At 45.1% G+C, this 25667-nt stretch overlaps 1 protein-coding gene across 6 annotated transcripts in view; it reads right to left on the minus strand.

Moving 5' to 3' along the window:
- The window catches only part of ROR1 (receptor tyrosine kinase like orphan receptor 1), a 358789-nt gene that overhangs the window by 8003 nt on the left and 325119 nt on the right, over window positions 1-25667 (minus strand). For all 6 annotated transcript variants that reach the window (XM_023641954.2, XM_070267553.1, XM_070267555.1 and 3 more), the window contains 3 exons: window positions 24879-25196; window positions 23040-23285; window positions 9397-9608 (listed from right to left, as the gene is read on the minus strand). In XM_023641954.2, the coding sequence (XP_023497722.1) occupies window positions 9397-9608; window positions 23040-23285; window positions 24879-25196 (776 nt within the window). The remainder of the gene's footprint in view (window positions 1-9396; window positions 9609-23039; window positions 23286-24878; window positions 25197-25667) is intronic.

The following is a 25667-nucleotide window of genomic DNA, read 5'->3' on the forward strand; positions in this document are numbered from 1 at the left end:
CGCTTCGCCAGCCTAAAGTAGGAGAAGGCGTAGTTACCAGAGCTGGTCATAACCAAATTTGGGGATTTGCCTTGGAAAGAAGCACGGGAAGCAACTGAAACAGCAGATTTCAGAAAACCTTTTTGTGGAACACCTGTGCAGCAGCCGGCAAAGAAGTACCCAGAAAAAACCGCCCAGAGCTGGGTTTCAGGGGAACAATTTACACAGTGATTTGCATTTTTAAAATGCTCAAGTTACTTGGTACAAATGAGTCTTAACTATAGACTCATTTTCAAATTTTACATAAATCCTGAACTAGTTAAAAAATCATAAAAACCCTTAAAGAAGCAGTCAGTAGACTGTAGGGTGATGGCAGGAAATTAGCTGTATTGTTGAAGAACAGATGGTTTACATTAGACAAACCCTTTAGGCTAAACTTGTTTAGGTCTGGCATATTGTAAATTATATTTTAGTAATGAAAGTGAAATGACCTCTGCTTGACCTCAAGTGGGGTTTGTCTGTTTGAACCAACGTAGTGGAAAACTATGAAAGAAAATGAAGTCATAAAGTTTTGGCAGTTCAATTTTGGCTCATTTCAAGTTTAGGGGTTATAAATCTGTTTAGTTTTTGTTTGACAAGTATTTGTCATACAGGGATGTACAAAATGTAAAGAAGTGTAAAATACACAGGCGGCACCGTGCCAAAGTAAACCAAGTACAAAGGGAAACTGGAATGAATCGGGTCCTGGGCTCCTATCTTGCTATCACTCCCTCCATTAGCTGAATGACAAGATGGGCTCGGTTTATTACAGGCTGCAAGGCAATTAAGTACCTTAAAACTGAAACAGGCTTTCAGTTTAAATGTTAACATTTTTACTTCTCAAAGTAAACACACATCTGCCTCGGAGCGGTTTTGAAAATTATATAATTGCGGGGGGGGGGGGTAGAAAAATCAAAGTTGATGGAGAAGTTGATCCATTATTCTAAAATCCAATTGTGCTGCTTCCCTTCGAGAATTTTGAAGAGCAACTGTCTTTGAGTTTAAATGAGCTCTTCACAGACGGAAAATGCAGGCGGAACACTTTGGATGTGACTCAGAAGTGAGCAGTGCAGTGCTGTCGAAACAGCTGACAGGCCAGGCTGATGTTGGTGGCTCCTCTCACCCGAGTGATGAATGCTAAGTGGGGACGTGTGACCCTTTTAGATCTATTAACGTTAGATATGAAAGCAATGAACCGTGGGTCGTTTTTAAAAAGTGAAATTACGCAGGTGGCAGACGGACGAGGAAGACAGACTCCGTGGCTTTAGCTCTTTCCACCTCTGGGAAATTACCCCTGAAGTGATCATGCCCTTGAAATGACTCCTCAGGGTGACACACAGCTCCTTAGGAACCTGCCTTTCCTGCTTGTTTGGCATTAAGTGATCGCCACGGGATTCTGTGACGGCCACAACACGTGTGGAGCGTGCATCCCGCTCCATGACTTTTGGTCTCCAACCTGAATAGAGTATGAAGGCTCCACTTTGGAGTTCAACTTGAAGCAGACACACAGATAAAAAGCAGAGCTACAGGAGGTGGTAGGAACCAGAGCCCAGGGCGGTTGTCAGCCATAGGAAGGTGGCTCCAACAGCTGGTGCTGAAGAAGAACTGAAGCTCATACTCACACAGTGGACCCAAACCTGCCCGGTAGTCCCTGCAACCCAGCACAGTCCTTCCTCATGCCCTGATGCCTCAAGACCGCTGCCCTTTACAGATATCTCTGCTACTCATTCGCCAGTTCAAGCTGGACAGGAGCGCCTGCAGGAGAAGAGCAGGTTCCACACACGGGCATTTGAACTCAGTCCCCTCAGAGGAATAATGAAGCAGAGCCTGGCCCTATTGAAATTAGAGAGGTATTTTGGGTAATAGGAGGACATTATCAGGTCCTTTTTCTCTTTGGAAGCGGAGTTTTCCCTGAGACCTGTATTCCTTGGGGACTGACCTGCTCTCTGAATCTCCACTACTGACCAGCATGGTCTACATCAGAGCAGCATCGGAATGGAGGGCTTGTCACAACACAGATTGCTAGGCTCCACTCCTAGATTCCAGAGGTCTGAGATTCTGCCTATCTGACAAGTTCCCAGATGATGAGGATGCTCCTGGACTGGAGGCTTCACTTTGAGAACCACTGGAAATAAATATATATGGCTTTCTGGATCAAACAATTACTTAGTGATCTAGGTCCCTACTCCTTGCATGATGATGGCCACTGGGTGTCTGAAGAATCCAGTTGAGCGATTCTGACTGAGGACAGAAAACAGCACTCTGCTTCAGTACATGCTTTGGAAATGCCAGCTAAAGAAAATATAAGAACCACTGACTGGTATTTACTGGGTTTATAGTCTGCATGGATACCGTCTTAATGAGATTCAAGGTTTCAAAGTATAAATCACTCTATGGCTTGGGCCATGTCATCAGTTTACTCTATTTTCATGTGCAGACAATTTTAACAGCTGGTTGCATCAGTCAGCTGATAAGGTATATACTACACATGGAAGAGTATACATATGGAACAGTATACGAGGAACCGTGCAAGACCCACGAAGAGAGAAGACACAGCTCCTATCCTCGATGTTTGTAATGTGAGCGTAATAATAGCTTCCATGTAGTGAACACTTGCCACGTGCCAGACACTGAGATCATAACAACGGCTATGATCGTTTTTGGAGAGCTTATGTGTTAGGCTATAAGTACTCAATACATGTTAACTCCTCTCATTGTCACGGTAACTGCACAAATTGGTCACTGTGACTATTATTCCCATTTTGCAGATGGAGACCCCGAGGCTCAGAGTGTTTAAGTGATCCCACAGCTGGCAGGCTGTAAATTCAGACTGCAGAGTCTATCCCCGTTATGACGGCTCTATACCCCCTTGTCTGCTCTCTAAGTGCTGACTGCCTCAATGCATTTAGTCCTCATCACAACCCTGGGGGATACCTACTATGATTTCCCCATTTTACGGATCAGGAAATTAAGACATGCAATGGTTAAGTAGCTTGCAGGAAGACAGAACTCCTAAGTGGTGTTGCCAAGATTCAAAGCCAACCACACCTGACTCCAACGGTGGAGCATTTTTCTGGGAAGAAGTGGCAGTTTTCATTCAATCATCAAAGGACGCCATAATTTTAAAAGCATGAGGCCCTTTGGCGTAAAAGTGGAATGTCAAGGTGACATTGCTCTTCGGTCTCTGATCCGGACCTTACTCTAGTCGATCCTGTGTTGTCTCCACTCGTTGACTAGGAGAAGTGAATATGACCTTTCAACGGCAGCCTTTGCCTGAGTAGGGCACGAGAGCCCTGGAGAGTGTATGAAAATCAGGATTTCTCAGTATCTGGACTTGGCTGTTGACAGGAGTCTGCTAGACTCCAAAGCCATTTCGTTTCTTGTGCATTTTACTGGTTCTTAGGTAAACAGTGTTAGAAATGTGAAACAATTGACTCCACTCATAAACGGAAATGACTACATTTTAAAAGCTTGAAGGCCACAACCCTTTTATTTGGGGAGGTTATGGACATTTTCAAAGACTGCAGCTGAACTAAGTGCCTTCTGGCTTATGCAACCCAATCCTGGAGGGAGTTTCAACTGAGAGCCCGCACATTTGCTCTGAGTTCAGCCGCACTTCTCTGGAAGGGCTCTGACTCCAGCAGCAGAGCTTTCCTATAATGTAACTTTCTGACAGTTAGCATGAATGTCTGGTGGTGACCAGGCTTGTTTCTGTGGTGGAGTTACTTTACAATGTCAGCGGGAGAGGTTCTATTCTGCCTGCAAATAGGCAGAACAGATGCCAGTAGTTTTAATGTCACTTGGGACCACCGAGTCCTCATAACTTGGGCTCGAGTGTTTCAGTCAGCCTGAAAATTAAGGCAGCAGAGTGAAATGGGAGCCCCTGGGCTCTAGACCTAGGCAGACCTGGGTTTGAGTTTTGGCTCTGTCACTCACTAGCTGCGTGACTTTGGGCAAACTCTTAGTCTTAAGCCTTGGTTTCTCACCCCCCAAATCAGGCTCGGATTAGCGCCTCCTTTGTAGGGTTATAATAGAGATTCCATTGAGATAATTCACGTGAGGTAACTTAGCTTATTCGTAATGCCCATTTATAACATATCCATTTATAATACCCATTCTCCCCAGAAGTACAGTTTCCACAGGCATAGTTGAGGCTGATGCTCTGTGCTGGACAGCCTCACAGCCCTCACTGTCAGACCCTCTCCACCCTGACGGACTTTTCCCAGGCAGGTTTACGCTAACGAGATGGGCACAGGGAATACCAGAGCTATCTAAAGAGCTGCCTCTATAATCCTTGCTACGGTTCCCTGGCTTCTGTCCTCGCCCCCATTAAGGCTGGGGGCTGCTGCGTCCCACAGCTTCCTCCTCAGCCCATATTATCCCATGCACAGCATGTGGTAGTTGATTCAAAGGTTTGTGGTTGCTCATATCATCACTGTAACAAAAAGAATAGTAACTTCTAGCAACTGAGTACCTGTGAAATGCCAGACACACTATCTCGAAGTGTCAAAAATATCTCTAAGTCTTATTTTTATCCTTGTTTTATTGGTGGGAAAACAAAGGCTCAGAGAACTTGCTTAAGCTCTCGCGGCCAGTAAACAGTGGAGCCAAGATCCGTAATCCTATCTCTCTGCCTCCGAAGCCTTGCTCTTTGAAGTGTATCACACTACCTCTCAGAAACCGACTAAGAAAAAATGTGGCTGGAAAGGTGAGTTAGGCCCAGAGAGCAGGAAGTCTTGGGTGCCAGGAGGAAGAACGTTATCACGTGAGAGGGGGAGACTCCCCTCCAGACTGCAGAGTCATTATATCAAGTGGGAGCTAACACGATGCCAGAGGATGAAATCAGCATGAGAGAGAGAAAGGAAAAGAGGATGGGCCGGCATTAGAACACGCTCCCATTTAGGAAATTAAAAGAGGAGCTAGTGAAGGAAGCAGCAAGAGATAGGAGGAAAGCCAAGGGAACAAGTATTTCAAGATGGTGGTTAAGAATACCAAATGCTCCAGAGAAATTAAAGAGGATAAAGACTTGGAAAACGGCACTGGATGAAATTACATTGCTGGTGAGTCTGTCGAGGCCATGTCAACGGCAGGGTGAGCTCAGAGCCTCCCTGAGGGGAGCCCGTGGCTTTAGGACAGGAGTGGAAAAGTTACTGAGGATATTTTAACACCACGTGTGGCAACACTGTGTAAAGACAGGGCTTAAGAGGGGTGGCCAGACCACGGCAGGGCTTTTCAGATGGGAGCATGCTGCTGGCAAAAGGGACAGGCCCCGAGGACATCAAGTGCCAGTACATCCAGCAAGCACTTGGCTGGAAAGGAAAAGGAGAGATGAATTGCCTGGAAGTGAAGAAACAGAGAAGCTGGCAAGAGATGAGGGTAAATGGAGAAATAAAATGTGGCCACCAGCTTCAGAAAGCTCAGCAAATCCCACTTTCCCCCAAATGTCGCTTCTATCAGCCAGGAGCCTGTCAGGCTCTGGCTGGCCCTCCCTGCCCCCACCCAGCTCATCTTGCCCCTCATTCTCAAACCCCCCTACCCCTTGGGCCTTTCTGCATGCAAAAACCCTACACAGGCCAGTCACAGGGAAGGACAGAATGGGGCCCACCCTGTGCCTGAGGGGAACCTGCCTCTTTCTAACTCTTTTCTCCCTTACCAAGCTGCTGTTTTTCAGACGCACATAACAGTGGGAAGGTGGGGGCGGGTAAGGGAGAGGCAAAGGGAAAGAACCAGGGAGAAGGGGCGGTGGGATTTCCAGGCTTCTCGGAGAGGGCTCATTTTCCACAGTACCCTTAAAAAACACCCACTCCAATTGTAAGATTCCTAATGCAATACAGAAAAATCCTACTCAGTTCACACATCCCTGAAGTACTCATCGGAGGGTTTCATGATAAAGATGGAAAAGGTGGGAGATTATCAAATCCAACTGAATGGCTTGAAATCCTTTGCTGAACAAAATAAAAGGAAAGAAACAAACAGTACTTTCCATGAACACCGTCTACTTCTTCCTCTGAACAGCTGAGAAAACCGAGACTCAGAGAGGCTGACGGGCTCCCCAGGGCCACAGGGCAGCTGGAGGCAGAGCCAGCAGAGTATCCTCATTTCCTGATGGTTGAAGGCTCAGAGTCAAGATGTCTCTCTGGTCCACTGCCTTCCTTTCCCCACAGACCAGAAGGAAACTCGTGTGTCATCAGTTTTAACCTCCAACTGACCATCCACCCCTGCGGGGGCTCAACCCAGGTCCCGTCAGCCAGTCTGTCTGCGGCTGCCCCGTGGTCCCCTCTGAAGGGTGTGGATTCTGAATCTCCCAGAGGAGCCTCTTCTTAATCCAAACTCTCAGGGAGTTTCAGCAGCTCAGCAAGTGGAGAGAGACGGAAACAGATAGTTTAAACCTTGCAGGCTTAGATAAATAAGAATCCTGGAGTCTCTGACTTTTGAACTTGGCCAAGGAGAAATAAGAAAGCAGAAGAGCCTCTATCCTCCACTCCTTCCTCTTCCAGCCTCCAGAGAGCCTTTCAATTTTGCCCTGGTGGGGAATTTCTTTTCAGGACTTTTTCTCTTTCTTTCTTATGAGTGTCCCTTCCTTTTAGATTTTATAGGTACATGTAATATTTATGTGTCAGCAACCTTTCAAAGATTGACTGTTTACGTTTAGGAATTTTCTTTAAGGTCTACAAAGTCCTTTGTGCTTTTTCCAGGAAAGGCACTCAGTAAGAACCAAAACAAACAACAGAATAACTCAAATTTGACTGGAGCCAAATCTCTTAGGAGAGGAAGGGAAAAAAAGCCAGCCTGTGTCTCTGTTGCTTCCCTTCTCTCCTTAGCCCAGTCCCACATGCACGAGCTGCCCTCTTCCAGCTGGGTTCAGAACCGCTGGCGAGCTGCTCAAGGCTGAATCCAAAGCCTGGGTGGGAGGAATCTTGACCCGGGGAGATTTTGCAAGGGACACTTCAGAAAGGATCCAGAAAGGAGGAAAACAATGTCTACTTCACAAAGTCTTTGGGAAACGTTATCCCAGTCTATTCTCCATTTGTCCCTGGACAACCACGGAGGATGCACTATCACTGCTCTGCCAAGTTTCACACGTCCCCGCAGGCCTGCGGCCTTGTCGCTCAGGCTCGGGACTGTTCTTCAGGCCTCTCAAGGATTTGTCACAAGCCAGGGGCATGCCTGTGGCCAGTGTTCAGCCCCAACCGACCACATGGAATCCCATTTGGTTGTTTGCCTGGCCCCCTCAATCCCTTCCCAACATGATTTGTTCTGTGAAAAAGTCATCACGGGTCCCGCTAGTGCAAGGGCGTTAACTAGAGTTGAAGAATCCTCTATTCACATTCATCTCTTACGATTACTAGCTCCTTGACCTGAGGCAAGTTACTTAGTCAGCGTGAGTCTCAGGTGCCCCGGTTGCACGACAGTGATAATTCTGACCTGATATCAGAGGAATGAGAATTAAAGGAGATAAGGAACATAAAACTCCGGCACAGTTCTTGACCATTTGTATCAATCGAGGCATATTAGCTTTCTCTATGTATGCCACGAAGCTCTCTGAGATCTCTACTTGAAAGACGGCAGAAATCCAAACCATGGGGCCTGGTGGACATCACGTGCTACGAAACAAACCTCCCCTAAGAATGGAACTAAGCCGCAGATTGAGGCTGGCTGAGAAGATGGCTAATTTTCCCAAATGGAAAGGACTCTTCCATCGGTTCCTGCCACAGCAGCGAGGAGCCCACCTCTCCGGGATGGTGGCTGCCACACAGTGACAGCTGTAACTAAGCGGATCTGGGTCTCTCTTCTCCCCAGAGTTTTGGCATTTCTAAGGCTTCTCAACATTTAATAACAGAAAAGACAGGGAAAGATTCTCACAGAAGGAAGACAATTGCACTCAGCTTGAAGTCATGGGGTAAATAAAATGTCAACTAGACGCTACTTCATGGACGCACAATAACATTAACCCCTCCATTTTCTTCTACTGCCTTTGTAAGGATTAAGTGTGATACTGCCTAAAATGCCATAATATATGTAAGTCAGCTAGCTTGCAGCCAGGATGTCAAAAGAGTTGACCCTCCACCCCACCCATCCCCCAGCCACTTCTCGAACTCTGTCGTCTTGAGGGTCTGTGGGTTTTTTTATGATAAAAATTCACACTTAATAGAATAGTGCTTTTGTTAGAAACAGAATATTGAAAAATGAATTTTAGCATTTGACAAAGACCTGACTAACAAATATGATTTTACAATAGAAAAATATTTTAAGATTTTTTAAATTAAAAAAAATCCCACAGCAAAGCAGAATAAAATAAAACGAGGGCTATGTGTCAATCCCCATGGCACTTCGCTACTTATTGGGAAAAAGGATTAGTTCATTTGAGTGTGAAGACATTTTTTCCCTAAAATTTTATTAAAAGGGATGCTTTTCCTCTTTATAAGGGTCAAAAGAATAATATGGTCACTAACCCACAGAGAAGATAAATATTTGTTGAATGAATGAATGAATGTTCCTATGGAGTTGGAACAAGAAGAAAAGACAGGCTTTTGGATGCAAGAATCCTAAATTATTTAAATGAAATCTCTCTGCTGAGAGGCCTGGGGTTGAGGTGCTGGCTTTCCGGAGAGAAAGCCTCTGTTGTATTTCAGCTCCAAGCTGTGGTGCATGTGCTCCATTTAAGGTAAGGGCCAGTGACCCTGGGTTCCTTGCCAGGACCTCGAGCAACCCAAATGTTGAAAGCTGTGGAGGAAAAACCAAAAGGAGGTGGATTGATTTAGCACAGAGAGGAGAGGGCCAAGGCGGACGATCATAGAGCAGCACTCAAAGATTGTGGGAAGGACAACACTTCTCTTCCAACATGCTTAAACCAAAGAGAAAGGGATGTAGGTTAGGCAGAGAAAGGATGTGTTTTTTTTTTTTGGTTTTAGTAAAAAACACATAAAATTGCATTTTCTAAGTGTACGGCACTGTAGTGTTAAGTATATACACAGTGTTGTGCAATAAAAAGGATTTTTTTTTGACAGTGAAACTGGTAAACAATGTTGGATTCCTCTCTGTGTTCATCTCTCTCATTTTGATTGGAAGAGTATGGAATTTCCTGCTTTGAAATTTTGAAAAATAGCTCCCATTCTGAGATGGTCCCTGAACTGGACTCCTTCCAGCCCAAACTCCATGGTAAGGCAGCACCACGGCCGGCCCAACACCGAAAGGCGCACTGATGACACTGTGTTTCCCTGCCTGGGACAAAGTTAGCAACGGACGGTTATGCTGCAAACAAACTCCAGCACTTAGAAAACCGAGTCCACATCGCTTGATTTCTGACTCGGGAAGCCTGGAAGTTCTGCTTTACCCTGAAGCCTGACGCATCTCCGCAGTGCTGTCTGCTACTGTTACCTTGGGTTTATACGCATTCAGCATCGACATCTCCACGTTTTGACCCCTGACGTGTTTTGGTTGCCTCTGCACAGGGGGCGACGCCGACTTGTGGTTGTTGCGGCAGACACAGATGAAGAAGAGCAGCAGGGCGATGGCCAGGGGAATGGCAACACTTGGCACCAGTATGTACAGGATTTCCATTTTATTCTTCTCCTTGGAGTCCTTAGAATCTGGGCGCAGAAATTAGAAAGAGCGAAAGTTACGCTAGTCCAAATAACGCGTATAATATCACATTGCATAGTTTAAAATGAGCCTCTCTTATTCTTCTAGACACAAATCCACTGTGAGAAACAAAGAACCATGGCTTATTTCAATTTGTTTCTATCAAACTTCAGCATAATTTACTGAAGTTTAAAAGTTTAAAGTTCAAACGTTTAGAAATCGCAGAGGGACAGCAGGAAGACGGCACGTGGGTGGGTCCCCCTCTGATGGTACCTCCCTTTAGCGGCAGACCTGTATTTCTCTAACACCTTAAAACTTAAACGCCATGTGACTGGACTGTGTGCACGCAAGAGCATCAGAGTGGACCACAGGGCTCTTCTTCCACATTGCCTGCCAGCCCAGGGCAACTACCACAGCACGGTGTTCCAGAAATCATGCTCTTGTCTCGGCTGGTTTGGACGTACGGGGCCAGTTCCTGCATGTTCCAGAATCAACATCACTGAAGAATCCTCGTGTCCCACACAGCCTCTGGCCTGAGAACATGGGGACCTGAAGTCAGAGCCAGCTCAGTCTCTGATGAGCTGTGTGACCCTGAACAAATCACTCACCTCTCTGGGCCTCACTTTTTCTCATCCACGAAAGTGAAGTATCTGTTTTGGATGGTGTCTACAATTCCCTCCAGCACAGCATCACTGTATAACTTGACACTTTTTGGAAACCCAAGTATTCTTCTTAAATGGTTTCATATGAACTCAATAATTATGAGTGCCAACACTTTGAAGCATATTTTTGAAACCTTATACGTCCACTGTACCATTGCTTGGAAAAGAATATAACATGTATAGAAGGACATGAGGCACACTTTTCCTTTTATCAGTTTGAGTCTGACCTTTAAAACTAAACATTTTGGGCATACACTATCATTAATGAATTATTTGACCGGTAAAACAAACACAAGAATTATGGGACAGTAATTAGAGGGGTTACATAATGACATGCCCTCATCACCAATAACCTCATCAGCTATTCTGCTTTAAGAAAATCCAAAGTGTGAAAATTCAGATTGACACAGAATTCAGAGATGACTATTTACCTAACAAAGAATTAACCACGCATCCGTTCACTCCTCCTCCCACTTGTTCGGTAAGTCAATAAACAAATGCTACCACTGCCAAGCGCTATACTAGGTCCTGGGAATAGAAAATTAAATACGACCCGCCCTCCGCCATTAACAGGCTCATGGTCTGGTAAGGAAAACAGAAAAGAGAGAATTACAATACGTTGTTGGAAATGCCACAAGGGAAGTATGAATAGGGCGGTGCAGACACCCAACAAGCCCCCTTACGTAGTGAGCTTCCGTAGTGTGTGCGAGTGAGGATCCACCACGCACGGTCTGCACTTGCACACTTCTTCTTGGGGAACCTATTGTTCACGCTGCCTCCTCCCCACGCAACAGACTCAACACAAGAATTCAGGAAGGGGACCAAAACCGGGCGCTGGGGACTGTGCTCTGTGGGTTAACCCTCAGAGTGGCTTCAGGGGGGGTCAAATCGGCTTATTGAGTATAATAAAAATAAGTTTCAATATTCATCGAGTGTTTTCTACTGGGACAAAATCACATCAGCCATTATATTAACATGGGCTGGGTACCATCGTGAGGCGTTTCATTAACTCGTTCACTTTATCCTCACAACCAACCCCAGCAGCAGGCGCCATCCATATCCCCATTTTCCCAGGGGAGGGAGCTGAGGGACAGGCAGGTGCAAGAACTTGCCCAAGGACCTGCAGCTAGTAATTCCAAAGCTGGGCCTCCTCCCTGTCGTATGGCATCACACCCCTGCTCTAGCTACTAAGCCACACTGCCAGCAATTCGAGAAAGGCTGTGGTTTTGCACCTATTTTCTCCTGGTAGGATTCTCTTGTTTCCCAGAGGGAGGAAGGACGAGGCAGGTCTGAGAGGTGGGGAAGAACCCGGAAGCTTTGCCGGAGGTGCTGCTGTTGAATGCCCCGCTGCATACCCCGCACAGGTAAACAGAACCCGGGCATCCGTGGAAGCCATTCAATCAGCTAGTGCTGAGGAGCTGCCACTCAGGTGCTCTAGTAACAATTTTGTCTGCAGGCCTGTGGGTGGGCGGATGGACAGAGAGAAACCACATGGAAGAGTGTCCACCACAGGGCCTAGCAGATCGGTAGATAGACAGACAGACAGATTCTCTCTCTCTCTATCCATGTACACACTTTCGAGGCAATGTAACAGAATAAAGGACCCGTCAGAGACCTCTGATGCCTGCCTTTGTCATTCTCTATGTAACCTTCCTAGGCACTTAGTCGCTCTGAGCAAATTCATCTGTAAAATGGGATTGCAGTACCTATTTCCGAGGACTGCTGTAACGTTACACGAAGTACTGTGGAAAGAGTCCATTGTAGCACCTGTTCCAACTCGGTCACTCAGTGTCACCCCTCCCCTTAGAGTAGGAAAGGATCCAGGAGCAAAGCTTTGGGCTGGGAATTCTAAACAACCTGAAGCAAGAAACAACCTCTGGCCTCCATCCTTCATTTATTCAGGGGGAGTAAATAGTACCTGCTCTCTCAGTCTTATTTGGCTCACGTGAGAGACAACGTTCATGAAAGAACCTGGGAAACTTAAAAAGGGCCACACAGTTGTTGGATACTATGATTCTTATTAACATTATAAAACACGTTCAAATTTCCAAGCACTCTAGGGAGGTGAAGTCCTCTTGTTATTCTTGGATTTTCAGTGAAATCATTACGAGGGTAATGATTACAAAAGGAATGAAGCTAATTTAGTACCAATGTAACGCTAGTCATTTTTCTGGCCCAGATTTTTAGCAACAAGAGCAAGTAGGGCTCTCACCTGTCTGGGAAACAAAGGAGTCTATTCTGTGCTCGTTCCGTATCAGGATCATCCACAGAACGCCTCTGACGGTAGACGGGAGGCCTGGGACCACGCCCCCCGGCGGCTGCCCGAGAACAAACGTCAAGAAGCTAAACCCTTTAAGTACAGTCAGACTTGGCTCCTGCTGATTACGCTGAGGAGACGCAAACGAGCATGGTGTCTTCTTGCCAAGGGAAATAGTCAGGCAGAACAAGACGCGGTCATGTTGGAAGTGACGGGAAACAAATTCTGGCTATTCGAAGCCCACGACTGAATGCGCTAACGTCCCCAGGTGGCTCTCTGCATTCGGCCAGCAGGCGAGTCAGAGTCTGGCTCAAAAAACTTAATCTAAAAACATTCCACAGAACAACTAACTTTCCTCACAGAAGATTAGAAAACTAACATTTGCCCAACCTCTTGTTAATGTCCTAGCGTTTTTATGCATCATTTCAACCCGGGACTTGAAGTTATCTTGATTTGACCCGAAGAGAAATTGAAGCTGAGAAAGAATAAATAATTTGGCGAAGCTAGAAAGTGGCGGAGTCTGGGTTGGAAGACAAGCCTGCTGCCTTCAATGCTTCTGTGCTTTTGAAACATACTACTAATGAAAATTAAAACACTCTATGGAATTGTTTTCTATCATTCTCCTTAAGATTTCAAGGTTCCTTCTCAATGAGGGCTAATATCTGGCGGGGACATACTATTAAAATGAAAAAAGTTAAAAAGATAGACATTCTTCCTATTCACTTTAAAGGGTAATGAATGCTCCAATGCATTGCAAAGACAATTGGCTGAAAATTAGAATGGTGTAGATTTTCAATACTTTGGAATAACCGTTTTAAAGTTAAATGCACATATTAGTTACATCAAGTTAAATGCTTGGGATTTTTGAAACCAACAATTTAGTGTGGACTGCCTGATTAATTTCCTTTTAAAAATCAACAGTTTGGTATCACAGTTCACATCTGACATTCCTCTTTTATTTTTACACTGATATTCAATACTTTGATTAGTAATTAAATAAAATGGAGAAAATACTTCTTTCTTATCCTGGGGCTTAAAGCAAGGTAAACATAATTTCTCATTCAAGAGGTACTTTTATAAAGAGAAACATCATCTGGGATATTACTTTGAGTTAAAATAAGAAAATGCTCAGATCTTAAATACGGCAAAGGTTGGAAGAAATCTTACAGAACCTTAGAATTCAAAGAAAATTAAACAAGTTAAATTATGATCTTGTATGAAGCAATTTTAAAAACCATACAAACCAAACAGGAATCGCTACCATTTATTATTTGAAAACTATACAATAAGCGGGCCTGTGGCAGCCAGGGATCTGCCCCATAATACGTGAGCACATGCCTGGGAGCGAGGGAGAGACAGGTAGCTAGGCGCGCATTGGCGAGCTTGGCCCGCCTTGCACCCTCTTCATATCGCGATAGAAATACTGAGGAGATCATCTGTTGCCTTATGTATCCTCGAATGAATTCTTTAAAAAGACTGTGATATCTATAGTGATTAAAAATGTTCTCTTCAGAAAATGTTTTAACTACAATAACCACAGTAACTCATCTGTGGGCACTTGGAAAAAAACCTTTGTAACTGGAATCCACATGAGTTTGCTAAAAGTTTCTATAAATTCTCAGGGCCTCAATTTTCTCCTCTGTGAAAGGGAAGAGTTGGGCTAATCTTTTCTTTTTAATTTAAAAATTTTAATTATGGTAAAAAACACAGAAGAAAATTTACCATCTTAACAATTTTTATGTGTACCCTTCAGTAGTGTTAATTGTGTTTACATTGCTGTACAAGAGATCTCCAGAACTTTTTCACCTTGCAAAACTGAAACTCTTTACCCATTGAACAGCTCCCCATTGCCCCTCACCCCAGGCCCTGGCAACCGCCATTCTACTTTCTGTTTCTATGAATTTGACTACTTCTGATACCTCATATAAGTGGAGTCATCCATATTTGTCTTTTTTATGACCAGCTTATTTCACTCAGTATAATGTCCTCAAGGTTCATCCACGTTGTTGCATGTGACAGGATTTTCTTCTTTTTTAGGCTGAATAATATTCCCCTGTATGTATATACCACATTTTCTTTATCCATTCATTCACCAATGGGCTTGTGTCCACCCTTAGCTATTGTGAACAATGCTGCAATGAACATCGGCATGCTAATATCTCTTTGAGATCTTGCATTCAGTTCTTTTAGATATATACCCAGAAGTGGGATTGCTGGATCATATTGTAGTTCCACTTTTACTTTTTTGAGAAACATTCATATTGTTTTCTATAGCGGCTGCACCATTTTGCCTTCCCACCAACAGCGCACAATGGTTCTAATTTCTCCACATCTTTGCTAACATCCTATTTTATAGATTTTTTTTGTAGTGGCCATTCTAACGGGTGTGAGGTCATGTCTCATTGTGGTTTTAATTTGTATTTCTTAATGACTGGTGATATGGAGCATCTTCTCATGTGTTTGTTGGCCACCTGTATATCTTCTGTGGAGAAATGTCTATTTAAATCCTTTGTCCACTTTTTAATTGGGCTAATTTTTAAGTGCCAAACTCAACCGGTTTTATAAAATTAAGTCTTTAATTTTTGATAGGATTATTTTAGAGTGGTAGACCAAGCACATTTAAACTTTAGCAAGACATTTGATCAAGCGACTCATGATATCCTTATGGTCAATAGATGGAGGGTCTGACAACAACGTCATTAGGTGGACTTAGAATTCACCATATGCCTGTACCCTAACAGTGTTAATGCACAACTCAACATCAAATTGTAGGTGGCTATGCTTGAGGGAACCTGCCTGTTCAACATTATCATCAACTACTTGATGATCCCACATTCATCAAACTTGAAAATGGCCTGAATCTAGGAAAGATACCCAACTGATTACAGAAGTAAAATTTTAGAGGCTCACACAACACAGGCTAAAATAATGACCTGAAACCAACAGTGGAAATTTTACAAATAAATATGATAACTTGGCAGTTAGGTTAAAGTCTTTGCTTAGAGAAGTTCATGATTAAGCAAATCTATTAAATCCAAACCAAAAAATCAAACATAAGAAGACTAATAAGTTTATGAAGACTTGAAGGCTCAGGTGGACCTAGCCACAGCAGAGGAAATTGCTTCAAAAAATTTCATGTCTGGCGCTTAGAGCAACGAAATACCCTCCACTGGCAACACTGAGTCATGAGCAAGAACATCACAGCCCTCTTCCACCTGTTCTGGTTAAAAGACACCAAAAGAGGTTTTCTATTCTAAGAGCCATGTTTTTAAGAAGGGCTCTGAAAGAGCGAGAAACATGCAGAGGATGAGGAAGATGGGTAAGGAAAGGATGGAAGAACGGCCTGCTCTTAGACCAAAGAGAAAATCAAATGAAGGACGTGATGAGTGTCTTCAAATCTGAATGAGGAATTCTACCAGAGGTTACAACCTCGATCTAGTAGGTAGACTTGTTCCTTAGTAGGCATGTTTTTGTTTTTTAATTTGAAGTAGTGGCCAACATTCTTTTTAAAAATCAGGAGATTTCATATACAAGTTTGGGTTTCTGGCTTACAAAGCCAATTTTGAGCAGTGGGAGCCATCCCAGAGCCACTGTGGGGAGGAGAGATGGTCCTGTCTCTCAAGGTCTCTAGCAATGTTCAAGCAGAGGGTAGATGACTCCTCTGGTTCCTCCTAAGGTTCTCTGACTTTATAGACTGAGTTGACACACCTTATTTAGGCCCCTACTGAACTTTGACTCGCTTACAAAGCAACTGATTCAAAGCCAGGGATGAATATTTTCCCGGCACGTCCTCAGTCCACCAGATCCAGGATCAGTCCTCTTCTGCCCAGCTCTGTGCTGAGGCTGATCTCTACGGACAATACCAATGGGCACCTTTGCCCTCTGGCTTCCCATCAAGTTCAGCAGGTGGGAGGGCTGGAAGTGCCAGGGCAAGAACAGAGTATGGTTGCCATGTTGGTCCCCTGGCTCCCTCCTTGCAGAGGGTCGGCTGCCTCTCTCTACGAATGACCACGCCTCTGGACAGCCCTCTCTTCAGCCTCACCTGCACTCCACGAGGCAAGGAAACTCACGGTTCCCTGGACCCTCCAGACCTAGGATGGCAACGCTTCGACTCCTGCTAGTCCCGGGTCCTGCACCTTATTGGTTTCCCCTAATTCTGCCAACACCTTTATAAACAGTCTCTATAAAATGCTCCTTAGTCTGTCCGCTTGTGCCTTTTCTTTCCTGCCAAAACCTTGACTGATACAAAGCCAACAGCAACAATCATTGTGGTGTTATATCAGAATTCTGCACCAAAGGGTTAAAATGACAGGGACCACTTCCTATGGGCATGGCGACAGGCCCAAAGAGTTCAGGGCTTCCCAAAGCTTGTTGCTGGAGTGGCTGACACACCGGGTAAACGACTCAACGTACATTGGGGACAACAAAAAAAACCTCTGAGAGAAAATGATTTTATGGTTAAAAATGTTTATGGAACATGACTTAGTTATAAGTTTTGGGTAACTATTCTTCCTTACTTTGTCGAAAATGTATAAAGACTGGAGAGTAAAGTACATCTTGAAAATCTCTGTAGCACAAAAATGACTCTCCGGAGAGCCTCGAGCCACACAAAGCAGCACTCTATTCCCTCCCCCTCCGCTCCCCGCCATCCAGTGCACTGTAATGTTCAATTTTGGTTTGAAGAAATGGCTGAAAGACAAATTGCCTTACAACAGGTCTTCTATGGAACCTGGGGGAAGGCTGCTGACAGAGTGAGTTAAAAACTGCAGTGTTCGCAATCTGGAAAACATCTGCCTTGCCCCGAACTGTAAACCACCACGCTGCAGAAAATGGCTTGTGACAAAGCCGAACGCAGGGCGGGAGTCTGCAAGGTCACGGGACAAGTCAGGGCTACGCAGGCAGAGGAGTGGGCAATGCACCCTTTGGCGGCCACAGAAAGCCAGGGACTTAAGAGGAAATACAAAAGCAACAGGCCAGGTGTGAAAACTCCAAATGAAGCCATGCGGTCTGCCCCTTTCCTTATCAGTGGGCACTCGCGGTGGAGCTGGTTTAGGAGTCAAAGCAATACTGCCGCTTGGAAGTTCTGCACGTTGGGTAGAAGGGGAGACCTTTGTTAGGTTTCTCAGACATGCTAGCCTCCTCAAGACTTGATCCAGAGCGAAATAAAGAGCCAGATTTGACTACGGAAACACCAACAGGGTGAAGGATCTTCCTCCCCATACAATTCACGAAAGAAACAAGTAGGGGATCTCAATGAGTAGGGGAGAGAAAGATCCTAAGTGGTGCGGTTGAACACAGCCAAAGTAAAATGGCCAGATCACCGCAAGAGGAGCTCCCAGAGAAAGGCACGTTTCCCTGGTGCTGCCCCGAGCTGGAGGAAGGCAGTGATAAGGGCCACGGTGAACTGTGGACCTGGGAGGGGGCCTGGATGCCAGTTGGAAGGAACATAGGCAAAGGCTTCTTTTTTGACTTCAGTTCCACCCAACCCACAGTATTTGGCTTGGAAGGTGGCCACAGAGACTGGAGGTGAGAGCGTGGTGAATGAAGGTTTGCAGGCAGGATCTCAGGGAAGATGGCCAGCTCTGAGGACTGCGGCCGGGGTGCTGGGAAGGAGGAGAGCTGACTTAACGGGAGGAGGGCAAAGCCTGCAGGGCCCGGGTGGAGCAGCTGAGGGAGCTAGTGCACATCCGGACTGAGGCTAGGTGGAGCACCCCGGGCTCTCAGAGTCGGTGTCTCAGTGGTTCAGGGCTCCATTCGTGCATCCAGGGGGCTGCGAATGAGAAAACCAATGGAGAGAGGCCCAAAGACCTAGAGAGTTCATAATGATCAAAGGGAAGAGGAAAATGATAAAGGAATGTTCGTTCCTCTGAATACGCTAGAGTTTGTTCTTCAAGTACGAGCCATGGCATGATGGACAGACGGCTGGACCTCGAGTCTGGTGGACCTGGTTTGAATCTTGGCTTTAGTAAAAGTGGACATGATACCTTTCTCGTATGGTTATTATGAGGATTAACTAATTCAACACATTTTATTGCGAGTCAACTAAGTTCTAGGCCAGATGCCAGTGTAAAGAACTTAGCACAGTAGCCAACAGACAGCAGTCATCCTCCAAATGCAAACACATGACTGCGGGGAACTAGATGACTGTGCGTAACGCGATTCATATTTTCCATCTGGTTCTTTTACTAGGTTGTAAGTACGCGAGGGCAGGTCTGATCTAGCTTGTTCACAACGTCTGAAACAGAGAAGAAGCTTGACACAGCTTGGTTTCAGTGAGTGACTTAATGAGGAGTTAACCATTCTAATTGTTAGATGCCTGCGACAGGGAAGACAAGGCAGGAAGGATGAGAGGTCAGGTCCTGTCTAAACCATCTCTTCTCCTTCTCTTTCTTCAAACACAGCCTGGGCGCACGCACGCGGTCCCAGCCCAGCCAATTCCTGGAATTCACAGAGGACATATTTGGTTGTGTTTAATTTTATTCCTATCTTAGAGTGAAAGTTCACAGATAAAATGATCTGCAGCAGACTGTTGTCCAGTGCCTTTCCTCCAGAAAGTACAACAAATGCTCACATTCTGCATTTAATTAGGCCTGTACTTCTTTTAGCCTTACTTAGCTGAAATGAAAACAAAAGTTATCAGTAGGAAAATGAGAAACCCCACAGAGATTTTGAAATCTCCTTAACTTTGACTTAACTAAAGAATGCGGGAACATTCCCAGGAGACGCCATCCCCTTCGGGAGGGAAGAGGAAAAGGATTCCTTTCAAATCTGCTCCACAAGCTCACGACTCGTTGTAAGATGAAAAGTTATTCTCAGTATCTACCATCGACCTACCTACCTACCTACCTGTCTGTCTACACACGCGAACATACTCACACACATACACAGATCACCGAGTTTAAAAGACTGGCTATAGGTTTGAATCCTGAGTCCCCTTCTTATGAACCATGTGGTCTCGGAAAAGCTACTTACCCTCTCTAAGTCTCAGTTTTCTTTTCTTGGGTAGAATAAAACCCAACTCATAGAGTTACAGAACTGTCATACAAGAGAGAATGCATCACACTCTCTTAGCATAGTCTTTGGCTCATTGTCAGCACTCAATAAATGGTAATTGCTATTTAATATTATTGTTAGTCTATAGTCTATACTGTATAATTTATATACAACATACCATATTCTATAGTCTAAATCATATAATTCCTATTCAGTCTCAAGGTTCCTCACCTCTGGCACCATTGACGCTTTCGGCTGGAAAATTCTTCGTGGAGGCTGTTCCGTGCATTCTGGGTGTTTAGCACCCTCCCTGATCTCTACGCAGTACCTGCCAGTAGCACCCTCCAACCCCACCAGTTGTGATGACCAAAACATCTCCAGACATTGCCAAATGTTGCCTGGAAGGCAAAACTTCCTGTGTTAGAGAGCCACTGGTACAGAACAAAGAGCCGCGAGTGGCCCTAGAGACAGGAGACCTGGTTTCCATTAACCAATTTGCGATCTTGGGTCAGTCCCACCACTTCCCTGGGCCTTGGTTTTCCCAGATGGTCCAAGAAGGCAGGAAATTCCTACTTTATCTTTCATGATTTTTGTAAGGATGAAATGAGAAAAAAAATCACATGCTCTAAAGAAGTGTTATAAAAGTAGGATTCTACTGCAATTATTTTGTTAGAGGTGGGCTGTCGAGGGGCAATGACAAGAAGCCTTGCCCTGGACGGACAGCTGACGCCGACCTGCTCTTCTTGTCGCTCCCTCTGGGGAGCCGCCCGCCTCTCAGCAGCTTCTTATTGATCGCATCTCAAGGAGCCCTGTTCCTTTAATGGATAGATCTGTGGCTTGGCCTGAAGAATTCAAGAGGAACTGTTTTCTTTCAAAATGAAATGAAAATGTTCTTTTTTTAAAAAAAATTATTGTAAGTGGTGAAAACTGCCTTGTCATCTCTAAATTTAGCTTTCATCTAAATTTATCTCTCACATGAGTAGAATTAACCAGTCCTCAGAATTTTAACTGCGTCCCCGGCAGATTGATATTCAGAAAGAAATATTCTGAGGGTTTCCAACATCGCGGCCCTGATTAATGCTATAATAATATACTGAGTAATACTATGATGGATTTCTTCACTGGCAAAAGAACATTTTTTTTTATGTCATATGATATTATGGGAATCGGAATACTGGAATCCAGAGGTTGAGGCTATTGGCATTCTTTTAGTTATTTCTGAAGAATCTTTAAATGGGAGAAGGCAGAGTGTCTGGGAAGGAGTATGAGCTTTGATTGTGGTCAGAGCCATATGTAGATGGATGAGGGCTCACGGTCCAGTCCAGCCCCTTCAGCCGCGAGATTCGGATGAGTCCTTCAGCCCTTCTGAACCTCAGCGGAAGATGCTAATAATACCCACCCCACAGTGTGGCTATGGGTTTGAAATGGGGATGAATGCATAAAGCACAGAGTACCAGCCGGCTCACAGCAGGTGTAGGGCAGACGCAGGTGATCCTTCTCTCTCTGTCCACAGTCCAAAAGACTGTTCAGGGGTCTTTCGTCCCTCAGAGCGTGTGTTCGGTCTGATTGCTTCAGGAAGGCCGTTGAAATGAAAACCAACACTTTCTAGGTATAATTTAGAGTCTTGACTTAAACTAATTGTACTAAAGCTTGAATCAGATTATCAACAAATCTTCCAGTTTATGAGCAAATTACCTCCCTACTTCTGCTAGGGCATCAATTGGAAATTAAGGGTCAGAAGTCACCTTACAGGACAATGGCATTCACCCAGAGTGGAGTAAACAACATGTTTCTTCCTTAATATAACTCATCTGGTCTCCTTGAGGACACTCATCAGCATCCTGAGACAGCCCTGCAGAGCAGCAGGAAGATGAGGCTGGAGTCAGACGGACCAGCCATTCACTTGCTGGGTGACTCTGAGGCTCTCTGAGCCTCAGCTTCTCTATCAGCAAATAGGGTAGCTAATGCCTGTCACAGTGTGAGCATGTGGACTCACAAAGCCTGCGAGAACCCCATGGAAGGTGCTCGTAAGTAGTGCTTTTATCCTTAGCTCTCCTTACCTGGTTTAGGAGAAGGGATGGGGCAAGTAAGTAAAAGATTATAAATCTACATTTTATTTTTATTCTTTTCCTATTAATGCTGAATACAGCATGTGGGAAAAGTCATGAATTATTAAGCACAAACCACTTGAAAAAACACAAGATAATTTGCTTTGAAGTTTCCACCGGTGGTGCTGGAAGAGTTCACTTCACAATTTGTTCTTGGTGCTGCATAGGAAGGCATTGCAAATCTCAGCAACACAACAGGGTCTGGGCATGTCCTTCTCCAAAGTGGCACATTTAACCATCCAGAAAACCAGGGTGCAGAAGAAGACAATATGGTAACAGGTAACTCGTAAGAATGAATTTGTAGGATAACACGTTCCCAAATTTTCGTCACTAAGGGTTCCTTTTAGTATTTTTATCCCCTTTTCTTATGGACCTCTCTATATGTTTTACCTTCCTCTTCTTTGCTCCATAACATGTGTGCTAAGTTCTGCTGGATCATACACACTGCGTCGTGATTATGATAAAGTGAATCCCATTTCATTCCTCCTTCAACTCCCCACCCCAGAGCGGGCTCTCAAACAACATTTGCTAACCTGAGAGCCAGCATTCCTCTATGTATGGAGACTACATATTAATGATCATAGATTCCTCCTTATATATTGATATTAACATCTATAACAGATAATATTTATTAAACGTTGACTATCTTCCAGACATCATAGAGTTTTTCCATTAACAACCCATTTAGTCCCACAGTTAACTCCAGGTGTATTTCATTATTGTCTCCATTTTGCTGCTGTGCCTTTCCCAGCAGTGACATCCTGACTCCCTCTAAGCCTGGGGAACCCAGCTCACATTATCTCTGAGAACTAGGATCAGAAAGGTCCATCAGTTCCAAAATCGTCCCAAACTCCAGGATTCACCAACAATTTCCTTCTCTTTCTCCTACCCTCCAAACATTTTCTAGAAAAAGGAACAAACCGACCAGGAATTTCATTTTCTTTCTACACTTCTGCAGTATAAAAGAATGAGACACAGGACACAGTTTATCCAGATGGCCCGGGGGGACTGAGTGATGGCTACGGACTTATGCTGCCTGGTGGGCGTTCCGAGGACACAGGGAAAACAGTTATCTTTCTGCTTCCAATACACCTGTTGTGCTAAAGTGGCGCCCTGGGACACGGATGCTTGTGGGGCAGGTTTTTTCTGCGTGAATGATTGTGATAAGCTGTTCCACCTGCGCCTCTGTTGCCTCCAACACAATGGCTGCAGGATGAAAGCAGTTCACTCCTCGAGAGTGTGCTTTGCTACCAAAAGGTGTGTTACGTGGAAACAGCAAGGTTTATCTATCCTAGAAACATAGTTTGAGATCAGACGCTATGCCCTCCCCTCTGCGCCTGTCTGATTCTCCCAAGGGAAGGGGAGGGAGTGGGACCCTTCACCCTGACTGAAGGGTGGAAGACAACAACTGCTCTTTACCGCACGCCGGGATGTCGCACAGGTCAGACTGGAAGCTCTCGTCCAGCGTGAAGCACCAGGGAGCAGTCCTCTGATTGCCAGGGTTGCGGCAGTACGAGTGGCCCCCGTTCAGCTCTGGGAAGCGGAGGGCGGTGAAGGTGTGCGTGTGCGGGTACTGGGAATTCCACGGCTGGCACTGGCGCCCTGATTTGGTCACACTGACGGTCCCCCGGTAGTCCACACCTGTGCTGTTATAGCACTTGTGATCTGAGAAACACAAAAGAAAAGGCCAAAGTGAGAAAGAGACAGAGGAGAGGCTGGAGCCCCCAGCCAGCAGCTCCTGGGGGTGGATGCGCCGTGACCCCGCCGGCCACGGCCGCCCTGGGGGACCGGGGGCCGCGACGTCTCCCTGCTCCCTGGACCAGGACCCAGGGCAGCTGTGCGGCTACATTCCTGGGAGGATTTAAAGCTTATGCTTCAGGAATAAAACCAGTCCTCCACAAGTATTTTTAATATTGAACACAGAAAAAATTAGAACTGGGGCCACAGCTGGGAGCCCAGGAGTAACTTCCCAGGGGATGGTTCAGAGGCGGTTCAAGCGGAACTGTTCTTTCCATTTCTGCTTGATGGCCTTAGGTATGCACCGTGTGATAAAGAATCCAGTTCACAGAAAACGTGTATGAGGGGCAGTGAAGTATGGGTTTCTAACAGGAGTCAGGGTCATCTGTGCTGAGGGGCTGGACCGCCTGGAGATGCAGCTCCTATTAAGTACTTCTCCCAGGTGACCACAGAAAGGGATGCAAAAATCGGCTGAGCCGAGATAAACGGAGATTGAGAGGGCTAATGATAAGATGATAGTAATAACTAATAACGATGACGATATTGCTATTATTATGTGCTAAGCACAGTTCTAAGCATTTTAGATGCATTACCTTATTTTACTAACAAAATAGTATTAACTACCAAAAGGAAATTAAAAATTACCAGTGAATTTGATTCTAGATGAATGGGAAACATACAGAGGAACAGTCTCTTGTTGATGGTGGTGAGAGGATAGAGGATGGAAGCACGCCCCATCTCTATAGATATATTTTTTAAATTGTGCTACAATACACATATCATAAAATTTATCATTAGTGCATTTAGAACATTCAAAACATTGTGCAACCTGCACCGTTATCTCATTCTAGAACACTTAGATCATCCTAAAAGGAAACCCTATACTCACTAAGCAGTCACTCCCTCTCCCCCCGCCCCCTGCCCCTGGCAACCACTAATCTTTTTCTGTTTCTATGGATTTGTCTAGTCTGGATATTTCACATAAATGGACTGATACAATGCTCTCTGGTTTCTTTCACTATCACAATGTTTTCAAGGTTCTGCCATGCTGCAGCATGTACAGGATTTTATTCTTTTCTATGGATGAATAATATTTCATTATGTGGATGTACCACAGTTTGTTTATCCGCTCATCCACTGATGGACATCTGGGGTGTTTCCACCTTTTAGCTATTGTGACTAGAGCTGTTATGGACACTTGTGTACAAGTTTTTGTCTGAATACCTGTTTTCAATTATTTTGAGTATGTACCCAGGAGTGGCATTGCTGGGTCATATGGTAGGTCTGTTTTAAGTCACTGAGGAACCAGCAACCATATTTTTAAATTATTATCTTCATGAAGCTTCTTGAAGGTGGGCATCCAGCCCTCCACTGAAGGCTCAGCCCCCACGAGGTACTACCCACCAGAAGGTAACCTGACACTAACACGGATCCTTACGGTATATCAAGGTCCAGTTTTCACTGTGCCTGGGGGGCTGCTGGCCCCCAAGTCAGCACAGAAGGCCAGGGGCCACCACCTACTTTTATTGATAGGATCCGCCATGGGAATTCCAATCCTGATGCAGTTTGCAGCTTCGGGGCTCTCCGGCTGGGGGAGGTCCTCGCAGTTGGGCAGTTTCAGCCTCATCAGAATCATGGGATTGGATCTGGCAAAAATGTACTCTGTCTGACACAGGACATTTTCCAGGATTTCACACTCATCGCGACACAGGTCACGGGGCTTGGGGACGGATGAGGTTTCATCACAGTAGGGGAAGGCATAGTGGCAGAGGGAGGGGATGGCAAACTGGGAACACTTGTCCGATAAGTGGCTGGAGGTGCCGATCATGGTGAAGGCAGCTGTAAGACAGACACAGAGATTAACTCCTGGGTGGGTTTATCTCCTCTGGTTATCTAGTCAACAGATAGCGACTATAAACACACAGGGGAAGGAATCCGCGGGGCTCACACAGACGGGGCCCAGGCAAGGAGATTCATTTCAGATGTCCAAGCAGCTTACTTTCACTGGCTTGAAAAAAAATCCTTTTGACTACAAAGTTAAAAAAACAGGATTAAGTTACATATGTACCGTTTCCTAATAAAAAGAATTAATTAGGTTAAAGCACAATGTATTTTTCATTTTTACTACAAAGCAACAGAACTGTGTGTCTCATCCAGCACTTTTTATGAGTTTGGTGAGGTTCCCAAAACATGGGACAGCTGGTGGGCAGAACTCCCCGTACGCGGTGGCTGACCCTGATCACAGGATTGAGTGCTGGGTCCCGCCTCTGAGTTGCTGGGAACTTGTTTAATTTCCTTGTGGCTTGGAGA

Source organism: Equus caballus, chromosome 5 (assembly GCF_041296265.1).
Source record: "Equus caballus isolate H_3958 breed thoroughbred chromosome 5, TB-T2T, whole genome shotgun sequence".
Classification (NCBI taxonomy): Eukaryota; Metazoa; Chordata; class Mammalia; order Perissodactyla; family Equidae; genus Equus; species Equus caballus.